The sequence below is a fragment of the Suncus etruscus genome, chromosome 13, assembly GCF_024139225.1.
Source record: "Suncus etruscus isolate mSunEtr1 chromosome 13, mSunEtr1.pri.cur, whole genome shotgun sequence".
Lineage (NCBI taxonomy): Eukaryota > Metazoa > Chordata > Mammalia > Eulipotyphla > Soricidae > Suncus > Suncus etruscus.
In genome coordinates this window covers 79,563,132-79,574,848 of record NC_064860.1, presented here as the reverse complement: position 1 = coordinate 79,574,848, position 11,717 = coordinate 79,563,132, and the positions used below count along the sequence as shown (strand labels likewise).

The window sequence follows — 11,717 nt, the reverse complement described above, 5'->3', positions numbered from 1 at the left end:
CGCATTTTTGAGAAGTATTTATTTACTCCAGTGTGGTAGAAAAGGCACAACTTCAACTAACATATCATTTAAATGGTAAGGTTTGCTGTCTTTGTGAGAAAACTAGAAATTCTTTAAACAACGAGAAAAATATTTTAATTTTTTTTACAATGAAAATATACATGTCCATATCTTTGTGTATACACACAATTCCCCCCCCCAATAAAGTTACCCCTGTAACATAAAATAATACTGCCACAGAGAGGCACTCACATCTGTGGACAAAAGGAGTTTTACAGATGCTACTTGATGTAACAGAAGAGCCTGAGACTGAAGGGCAAACCCCAGTATTTCTATGGAAAGATCACATTGCTATAAAAAAATGTCAAAATAGTGGGGTTTTGAATTTAAACAATTCACTGTTACTTTACATTCTAAAGTGCATACAGAGTAATCCCTTTATCGGAGAACTTAATCTTTCTATACAAAAATAGAGCAGACAATTTTCTGGTTTTTGGGCAAAAGTTGGGTTGAAAGAGAAAAGTTGTCGCTTTTCAGCACAGGAGGAAAATACTTGTGAATTTGTGCTGCGGAGGTGGTAATGATTCCCTGAAAAGATGATGACCTACCTGATTTAGTTTAAATAAAAGACATTAAAATAGAGATGAAAAACTGACTTTTCTGTCATTCCAGGAAGAAATTGACTCCATCTTTTACATCTTTACTTAAAATAAAATAAAATGGTTTGTTATGACTCTAAAAAAACTTGAATTTAATTCATTTGAATATTCCCTTTATTTCAAAGAAAAAAACTTGCCTCCATCAGTGGAGATGGTGCCTTGAAGGCGAATTCTAGGATGAGATCTGGGAGGCTCTGGGAGGAGCCTCTGGCTACTGTTCTCAGGCTTGGTGTTTTGAGGTGTCTTGTGCTTTTATCATTTGAAGGACTGAGCAAAGAATAGCTGCAGAAGAGAGTCCATATTTGAAACTTTTTTAGGAAGAAGGCTCAAGTGTGAATACTTACAATGCTGCATTAATAAAAGCATTGACAGAGAACCATTAAGGATTATACGGCACATGAGATTAGTAGGAAGGCTTATTTAATGTTTATGTGTCCATAAACATTTTTGCTGGTTTGCTAAAAACTTATTCATCTTTTTGCTGACATACAGGAAGAATTTTTGTGTTTTTCATTCATACACAACTCCTAGAATGTTAGTGGAAAGAGCAAATCACTGCTGTCTGTAAGGGCTTATGAAGGGCTCATGTATCAAAAATAGGAAAGCAAACAAAATGGCAAACTCACCAAACAGGTGATCAAGAAGGAATAGAACCTTTCCCAAAAATTATACATGCTCTGTCTTCAGTGGCAAGAATGTTTTGAGCTTTTCCTTGGTTAAAAGCAATGGTCTTGGTCAAGGACAAGTTCACATTCAGAAGTATGAGGACAAGTAGCTTGCTTCCCATGGGACACAAGGTTCTTTCCCTTTTGCTCTTTCTAGGGAGTCATGGATCCTCAAGATATTTCAATGTCCCATATCTGTGTGTCTTCTCCTTCCAGGGGCTGATTTACAATGACATGAGTCTTGTCGGAGTAATTTCCTCCTAAAGTAAGAATTGCAAAAAGATTTGTTCATCAAAGGTGCTTAACACAATTATGGTTTTTACAAGCTTCTGGTTTAGACCATTGTTTGAGTCGATTAATATGTTATTTAAAAAGTGGACTGAACCCAGAAACAGTTTAAATAGTCTTACCCGTTATTCACCTCAAATTGGACCTTATTATAACTCAAATTGAAAAACTAAGGCATAAGAGAGGATTGCCTAAGCAGTGTGCCTGAAAAAAAGATTTGTAAGAACAAAGAGCTCTCTGGCTGTCAGGTTCTGTTTTTGTTTCTATACCCACAGTGGCTATGACTAATCCAATGAAAGAAAAAAACCAGAAAGAGTGTTGGCTTTGACCTTGCTCAATGCAAAGACAAGGGTAAATTATAACCTATCCTAATTTTAACTGAGGGCTTTGAAGCCATTGAAGCAATTTCAGCAAGTAAAAAGTATTTCTAAGAAACAATGAAAATATTCTATTGTAGATGTTTCAGATTTAAAGTCATTTAAAGAACATGCAACATAAATTTGGGGGTTGAGGCCAGATCTGTTTTACTAAGGAGTTACTGTACTTAAGTATTACTCCTGGGAACAATAAAGAGATGTTGGATATTGAATCTCATTGGCTGAATTATGGCAAGTGCCCTAACCACTGTACTATCACTCCAGCCCTTATAACATAAAAACTGCATATTATTAATGGGTCTGTGCTGAGCTATTAATAAAAAACTTTGCATATGGTTATGTCTTTTCTGTCTAATTTTGCTGATTATTTTGTCACAATGGTGTACCTTGCCTTTTTTACCAAACATATCTAAATATTGCTTAATTGACCTTTCATTGAGAAGGAATCTTAGAACCTGTGTTATGCTGGGACAGGAAACAATGGGTTGCATCATAGGTTTACCTTTAACATCAAGGACAAGCTGGTCGCTGAGATAGGAACTGATGGTTCCATTCCTGTTTACTCTCCATTTCTGCCTGGAATGTCCATGTTCAGTCCACAGAGCCACCTTTGCTCCAGGTGTGTCCCGACCACCAATCACATCTAGACATGTGTCACTGGCCTAAAGGGTTAAGAAAGAAATAGGAATAGAGAGATAGTATAAAGAGATAGTATATTGGTTACGACACTTGATTTGCACTCATTGATTTGCACAAGTTTGATCCTGGCAGCACATATGTTCCCTCAAGCCTGCCAGGAATGATTCTTAAGCACAGAGCTAGGAGTAAGCCCTAAGCACTGCCCTTCCCACCCAAACCTGAAAACAACAACTTCAGCCACCACTACCACCACCAAACAACAAAAACAAAGAATCAGCAGAGTTGTTTGCGAATTCAGTTGACTTGGATCTATTTTCTGTCTGAGCAAATCGAAGAACTTAGTATGACTGTCTTATCTCAGAAGAGATTAAACATTTTCAATCTTTTTATGGCTGATGGTGCAGAAATAAGCACTGAATTAGAGGAACTTGTTTGCTTTTTAAAGGACTTGGACACCAAACAACATATGTTCTAATAAAGGTTTGTTGAACTGGAATTATACATTAAGTTCCCTTAACTTACATGTATTAGGTCTTAATTGGTTTCCTCTTATAAAAAGGGTGATGTACTGCCAGGTAGAGATAATAATTACTTTTAAATGCTTTTAATTTTTGTTGAAGCATGAGGAAAAAATAGTATTGGTGATACAATAAATCATAGTTGTAATTTAAGTCTTTAGTATGTGTGTATTTATATAATTGTGTATGTAAAGGAAATATTTCTATGAGGTTTTAGTATTTTATTAAGTCATCTGATTTAGCAAGATTCTAATTTGCAAAAGGAAAAACAAATTATCAAAGCAGGATACACTCTTGACAGAAAGGCTGATTACCTTTGATTTAAAGAGTCCGCGGCAATAGTGCCAGATCTGAGTGTTTTTCCCATTGTAAGGAGAAATGCATACAGATGTTGCCTTTGTGTCAGCAACATTTCCAGTGACTGTCAGATATCCATCCTGGGCTCGATTCTTTATTCTAATGTAGACTGCTGGCTAAAAGAAGGAACAAACCAATTTAGGAAAGCACCGTTAGAATCTAGAAATCAGTTCTTCCGAAGTAAAACTTGGAGGGTTAAGAGAGGATGGCAAAACTGTAACACTTGCTTTGATCACCTATTTTCTTTAGTAAACAAGTATAAGTCATTTTTCTGTATAGTTTCTCAGATCAGTTTTCAACCCTTTTATCTACTATTCTGCACAATCCATGCAATGCCAGTTGAAAAAAATCGCTACCTTTAGACCTTGAGCACAAAACTTAAACCATAACATTTCTATTTTTTTTAAAACGCCCCTTTGGAAGGGCAAATGGCAGTGGTTTCATTGACTGAAAAATTCACGAATCGAGGGGTGGGGAAGAACAGGGACTTCAATTTAGTTCGTTAACTGTTGCTTGCTTGCTATGCTATACAAGGGTGCATTGAGAGCTAGGCACAGTCTACAGCACTTAAAATAATTTAGCAAAGACAGTACAATAAAACAAACTTTTAAATTATGAAATACTACACAACTGTTGTGTTAATCATCGGACTCAGGGACCTGAGCATCTTAAGAGCTATCGTAATCTTTTTATTTACTCTTATAGTTGGTTGCTCTTTATACTTAGAGGGGAAAGAACATACATGTGTAATTACTATGTTTGTATTCAGAAACTAACCAGGAATTTGATTCTAAGGGCTGGGAGTTTATGCAGCAGATTTGAAATAAACCATTAAATCTAAGATTTGTTTTTAAGGATATCTACAAAGATTGGTGTGCTACTTAATAAGGGAATATTTCCCTCTAAGAACACTAAAGTGCTTGGGGAAAAACACATTTTTAACTGACCACTGAATTAGGTGAAAAAGACTTATTTGGCAAAATGTATCAAATTGGGACTAAAAGAGCCCAAAAGGATGGAATGTTTTGCTGTCTCAGCCGGGCTTTAGGCTGCCTCCACTGGGTTCCTGGTCTGTTGGGGTACTCAGAGACACTGCAGTAAGTAAAAAATAATAGTTTTTTTTAAGAAGACTGTAGGGGGCCAGAGTACAGTGAGTAGGACAATTGTCTTGCACATGGTGTGTTCAGTTCCCAGCATCTCTTGGGTATTGCCAGAAGTGAATCTTGAGACAGGAGTAAGCAGTGAGCATAGCTAGCTGTGGCCCAAGAAACAAAAGTATGGTATTTGTGCTTTGCATGCAGGAGATTCAGGTTCAATCCTCAACACTGCATGGCCCTCTGAACATCAAGTTGGAATAGCACTAACACTGCCAGCTGTGCCCCATCCCCATTATTTAAAAAAATCACTAATTTCATATTTACTATGCAACAATAATATTCTTGGATTAGTCTACTTAGTCTCTCACTGCAATTATTATTAATTAAAAATATCAATTTAGTAGATCATTAGTTTCCTTACCGTGTAAGAAAAAGGGACTCAGCTGTCACAGATCAGTTTCAATTATGTTAGGACCAAAATCAGTTTTTACATCAATGAATTCAAGTGAAGTACTAATTACCCTTATGATACACATGTAGTCTGACTCCTTTGTAATTATACCTAACAACACTGATAGGCATTTTAAGTGCTTTCATGTCTTCCCAATTCCCAGAGGATCAGATTTTAATTATTCCTGAATTTCTCAAATAGAATCTGAACAAATAAATACCAATGTCCTTAGCAAAGGAACAGTAACCACAACTGTGCCATAAATCTAGAATTACTTTGCTGGGTTTCAAAACTGTGACTTAAAAAAAGAAAACAACAGAAAGACTCTATTAAGGTACTATAAAACTAAATGTTTAGCCAGAATCAGACTTCGTTCATTGTAAAGCACAGCGCCAGATAATGCACAGTGCCAAGAAAAATGCAAACTACCATGTCAAAGTTGAGTTATTCTAGTACTGGATTTCAGGACCATTCATTCTCAGCAAGTGTATCTTGCCAAAAAAAAATGAGGAAAATATTCTGAGTATTCAATTCAGCTCTCAGAGTTTCTAAGAGCAAAATGATTAAGTTTATTATAGGCCTGGTAAAGGTTAAACTGAATCCTCTTTACCAGGTTTTCCCCTGTGGCTTTTCAGGGGAGGTTATCTATCATTCCATGTGACATAAATGAAAAATAAGAAAGACAGGATGGGCATGAAATCCTGCCCCACACACTGCCAAGAAGGTTCACTAATGTTCAATTTCTCTGAGTTGAGCAACTTTAGTTCTGTCAAGGGACCGTGAAAAATTTTTTGAAATAAATGTACTAGCATATTAATACTAGTCAGACGATTCTATTTTATTGGATCCTCAGAATACCAAGAGGCAATGTGATGGCTATTTCATCAGTGAGGAAACTAAAGTGCCAAGTGATTCACTCAAAGTCCTACTGCTTACACGGGCAAAGCACTAACGTGAAACAGCAGAAGCAGAGGTGAGGATGACGGCTGTGTGAGGGCACACACGGCTGTGCGCCCCCCTAGGAAGGGGGCAGCAAGACCAATGAGATCAGTTCTATACTGGCTGACACTAATTTTACAGTTCACATGTAAGATCTGAATGTCAGCCTCAGAGCTTGTAAGTACCAGTTATGTTCATTATGGTACTACATTCAACTCTTGGCCTGAAATGTTTGTCAGTACTTTGTACATAAAATAATTGAGGATGGGCCGAAGAGACAGCACAGTGGTAGGGCATTTGCCTTGCAAGTGGCTGACCCAGGACCAATAGTGGTTTGAATCCCACCATCCCATATGGTCCTCCGTGCCTGCCAGGAGTGATTTCTGAACAGGAGTAACCCCTGAGCACTGCCAGGTGTGGCCCAGAAACAACCACAAAAAAAAAAAAATTGTGGAGGAAAATAGGGTATGGTTGCATATTTCTACAGGTTTTATTGCATTACAAGTTTTGGGTTTGAATCCTGACTCTAAGCTGTAGTCATCTCCTGAGAGATTGGCACTGCTTCTCTGAGACTTTTATTTTTTTTTATTTTTGGGCCACATCCGGCAGCGCTCAGGGGTTACTCCTGACTCCAGGCTCAGTAATCGGTCCTGGCAGGCTCGGGGGACCATATGGGATTCTGGGATTCAAACCAATGACCTTCTGCATGAAAGGCAAATGCCTTACCTCCATGCTATCTCTCCAGCCCCGAAACTTACTTACCTTAAAAGCTTTTTGGTGGAATCAAGTGAGAAAGTGTTTATAACTAGAGAATCAGAAGTACAGAGGTTGAACAGAAACAGCCAGTTCTGTGAATGAACTAAAATAATATGAGCAAATAAACTTTTTCATGTGGGACCAGACTATTGGCTGAAAACGCTTGGATATTTTCAGAATAGCGAGGAGCCATGTTTCCCCTAAACCCATACCACAACCAGAAAACCCAGTATTCTCAGTCATCTTCTGAACATCTTCTGAACAGAAAAGCAGCACAGCTACTCTACCAAGCTCCAAAACAAAAGAATGACCAGTAGTCTGATCTGGACTGATATCTCTTGGGCATTCTCAGAATGGGTGGGGACAAAGTCCTCTTTCTACCTGAAGCCACAGCATCCCAGTGCCACACTTGACACTCTCTGAAAGAAACAGCTCTATAACTTAACCATTTCAAACTGCCAAGCCACCATATTTGTTTTAAATCTATAGATCCTATTCTGCACAGCCATGTCATCTCAAAATTTTATAATAGTGTCAGCCTAGTCATATCACAGGAATTCTGATAGGAGAGTTATATAGAAAGCTCAGTGAGACTAAAGGTAACACAGAAGGCTCAACTAGCATCAACCACAGCCCAGCAAATTCTTAGACCCTGACTTTAACAACACATGGAAAGGTACAACAATTATTTCAAATTGACCCTTGTTGATCTAACTTTTGTTCATTCCATTTGCCTTTGTGTTGTAACAAACAATATGAAGTAAATTTGTACCTGCAAGATGAGGGTGGTGGGTGGGAAATCAGGGGACACTGGTGAAGGGAAGGTCACATTGGTAATGTAATTCACGTTTGAATGTTTAATGCCTAAAATGACTGTATTATGAACAAGTTGGGAAATCATAGGGTTATACTTTCTTTTAAAAAGGACAGAGGGCCTCTCTATCCATTATTAGAACTTACATGGCAGCTTATTATGGGTTCCCCACCCCTTCTTGAAACCTATCATCAGCCTCACACTTTTTTGTTCATATTGGCCTTTGAGCAGGCACTGCTGTGGCTTCTTGATGGCTACACACTGTTTTGTATGTTATGTCACTGTTGTGAGGTAGATAGTTTTATCTAAAAAACATATACTGCAATAAGGCAAAAATCATGTCTTCTCACATCCTCCTTAATTCTTGGCATATGGCTATCAAATATTCATTCATCAATTCCTTCACTAAAAAAAGTCCCTATACTGCAATGTGCCAGGCATTGTGGAAAACAGTAGGCTAAAACAGTAAGCAGAATATTCTTTATTTTTCTATAGAACATCCCCACCAATCTCTCATGGTCTTAAAGTCAAGAGAGAAAGCACCCAATCTAACCATAATTGCAGGCAACCCACAGGCAGTGTCTTGGAGACAATGAGCCAGATCCCTTAGGAGCTAATTAGATAGAGAATGAAATAGGTAACTGAGGACCTGAGTTATATTAAATAATACATTATTTAGAGTGAGAGTAGCTATGTAGGAAAATTTAGAGTGAGAAATATATAGCAAATTAGAGTACTGAGAGTAACCATGTAGGAATGAAAGTAGTTTCTTCATCAGATGGCAGAGCCTGTATTGACAGCTCAAGTGGAGAAGAACTCTGCAGGCAGGGTGCAGGTGATGCAGGCATGTATGTGAGGAGGATACTGGTGAGAAAAAGTGGGTACCAGTTCACATGGGAAACTGTGAGATTAGATTGTATCCCAAGTGCCGTGGGAAGCTTTGAACTGAGAAGAATGACAGGCAGTAGGTGTGCAATAAATAGAATTTTAATTAAACTGCCAGGATCTACTCTGAGTATTATGCAATGAAGGCAAAGGCAAAAATACTTAAAAAGTAAAACTAGAACAGTCTCAGAGTTCTGGCTTCTTTCTACTGTTTTCCCTAAAGCTTACAAAGACATTTTTCCATGTAAAGACACAAGTTCCATAAGACAAGATAAAATCCAATGTTTGTATTTGATCTTAGAAGCAGTTTTATGTACTGGGTTAAAATGTTTCTAAGAATGTTTTAGAGATTTATGTATCCTAAATTGACTGTCTATCATCCTGTACCATGAATGGCTTGATAATTAAATGGCCAGTACTTCAGATAAGGTGATTTATGCATATTTCCTAAAAAGTTGCTCTAGTTTGGATCCCAGAGTGTTTTACTCCTTACCTGCTTAACAGGACGGAGAGAACCAATTGTTTTCCATCCACTGAATGCTTTCCAATTTGGGATCTCATTAGGCTCAAGTAGGATTTGTTTTCCCAAGAAATTGGATCCTTCATAAACTATCCATCTATAGAAGAATAGGAAAGAAAAGAATGGGTGATTCAAATAGAAACAGTATCCTCTCAAAACTTCTTGCCCTTATAACATAGTGGGCTCTTGAAAAACTTTTCTAACAAAAAAAAAAAACAGTAACAACAACATTAACAAACAATTGGGATGACTAGTAGAGAGCCTCTTGGAGTAGACCTCAGGTTGAATTATTAATTTGGATTCCGGTTTTGTTACTTTCAGAACAGGAGAACCTCCAACTCAAAAGTTCTGTTTTGTGATAATGCCAAAGCTCTTTTTCATAACATTTATAACATCAAACACAAACCACTCAACAACACACACTCTCCTTCTGATTCCATTATGATCCAGTCAAAATCAGCCATATTCTTCCCAGCATCTCCAGATGTTGGCATGCGGACTCTTGCTTGACACACCTCACTTTTTCCATAAATAACAAACTGAAAAGTCCAATGCTGTCCCTTCTAGAATGGTCTATCAAGCTCTGTCTTTGGTGGTTATCAAGGTGGGTGGTTTCAAAGAAGAAACTGGGATCACCAGGTGACCTGAAATCCATAGCTAGACTCAAGATCATCATGAAGAATACTTCAGGAAGTTTTATGTGGAAGATGAGGTGACTGACTGGCTTGGTTATAACAAGACCCCTGTTCTCCAAAACTGAAATCAGACTTGACCAAACTGTGGACAGAAAAACTATCTGGATGGCCTTCCTCTCTTTTCCTGCATAGACAAACCTAATCTATCAGAGTGGGATAGAGTCAGAAGAATATGGCCATGGAGAGGTTTACTGCCAGATCAGCCTTGAGGATTACTTAAATAAACACAGACACTTTGCTTAGAAAAATCCAGCAAGATCTTATTAAGATATATAACATTCTATATTAACTAAAATCAATTCCATAGTTGAAAAACTATGAAATGATACATTAAAACTAACCCTTACTAATATTACAGATCAGATCTATAAGATAGGATAGAGGAATTAAAAATAAAATAAAACTTGTCACCGAGGGTAGCTATGAATTAGAAAGTATTTGTCGCACCATTTGTAGCCTAGGAAACTCTTCAAAGAGCCTTACCACTCCTTACTCTGTGGACCAATTCTATTCCAAAGAATCCAGAACAGTGAGAGTAGGTGGCTAATAAATTCATGAGAAAGAATAAGACTGCCAGGGTAAAATGACACTAGTATTCTACAAGAGTGAAATATTTCAAAAATTTTAAAAGGCAACTCAAATATCAGTTTCATGAAGAAATGAGAAGTTATTTGAAATGCTATAGGAAGTTCTCTATTACAGTAATGCAGAATTCAGTTCAAATAAAGATCAAACGGTAAATAATAACCTAAAATATGCCATGCAAGTTATTTTGCTTTGGGAAAGTAAATCAAATTATATTTAATGGACTTCAAACTATAATATGCCATTCAGAAGGAAACCTAAAATTCTATATATGTGAATAATAAAAAAGTCATTTATTATTATTAGCTGACTTAATTTCCAAATAAATTTCTTTTGATTTTGGGGGGAGGGAACATCCAATTGTGCTCAAGGGTTACTATGGCACTGCACTCAGTGATCATTCCTGGTGGGTATTCAGAGACCCTATGAGATGTTGGAGATTGATGCCAGGTTGACTGTGTGCAAAGCAAGCACACTATCTGCTGTACTATCATTCTGGTATCATTAATTTATGATACCATATACCATAAATTTATATTCTTGACATTTCTTTTATTCACAAAAATTAAAAAAGCAGAATATCACACAATTTAAAAGTTTAAATAAAATGTCACTTTTTTTTTTTTTTACTTTTGAGCCACACCCAAAGTCACACTCTGATCAGTACTCAGGGGTTACTCCTGGCTCTGCACTCAGGAATCACTCTTCGTGGGCTTGAGGAACCATACAGAGGCTATTTGAGGGACCATACAGGAGACCATATGCTGTGGATAGAACCTTGGTCATCCATGTACAAGGAAAGGGTGCTATCACTCTACCCTAAGAAGTCATCTTTCTTTATATGAATCACTGAGAGCTACACGTGCTTAGTTGGTTTTAGGTAACAAAACATTAATGGGGCAGGAGAGAGGGACAGTCAAAAATGCTGTTCTTCAGAAGTCATTCAGAATTACAGCCTCAATTTCAGAGCCCTTGTTTGCAAGCCTAACATTTTGGGTTAAGTAAAAATATGTCTTTGGTTAATTTATGTATCTATAACTTCATTTCTTCAAGAAATGTCTCTAATCTATGGAAGTACAGCTCTTGAAAAAACCTGGATCCACCCTGAAAAAATGAATGAACAAGCAGTGCAGGTAGGCAGGGAGGTCAAACAGGATATTCAGTGCAAAATAAATACCCCAGAGCAAAACAGGTTTAGAATAAATAAATTGATAAATATCAATGTAACAAAAAACACTACAGTTCTTCTGTCACATCCATTAAGTAGGCAATAGTATCTTCTAAATCAGAGTTACTGATTTATTTATGAATCTTGTGAAAGAATATTCAACGAATTAGGGTCATCTGGTTTACCAACTCTATAATACATGCTATGAACACATTAGTCCTACTCCCCCAAAAAACTCTATTCCCACTGTTTTTTTTTTTTTTTTTTTGGTTTTTGGGCCACACCCTGTGATGCTCAGGGGTTA

General features: G+C 37.2%; 1 protein-coding gene across 1 annotated transcript in view; it reads right to left on the bottom strand.

Moving 5' to 3' along the window:
• Positions 1-2: 2 nt before the first annotated feature.
• The window catches only part of CRYBG3 (crystallin beta-gamma domain containing 3), a 137,173-nt gene continuing 125,458 nt past the window's right edge, over positions 3-11,717 (bottom strand). Inside the window, exons 19-22 of the mRNA XM_049785642.1 lie at positions 8,939-9,062; positions 3,461-3,619; positions 2,492-2,651; positions 3-1,584 (exon numbers count right to left, since the gene is read on the bottom strand). Of these exons, the coding sequence (XP_049641599.1) occupies positions 1,496-1,584; positions 2,492-2,651; positions 3,461-3,619; positions 8,939-9,062 (532 nt within the window). The 3' untranslated portion in view covers positions 3-1,495. The remainder of the gene's footprint in view (positions 1,585-2,491; positions 2,652-3,460; positions 3,620-8,938; positions 9,063-11,717) is intronic.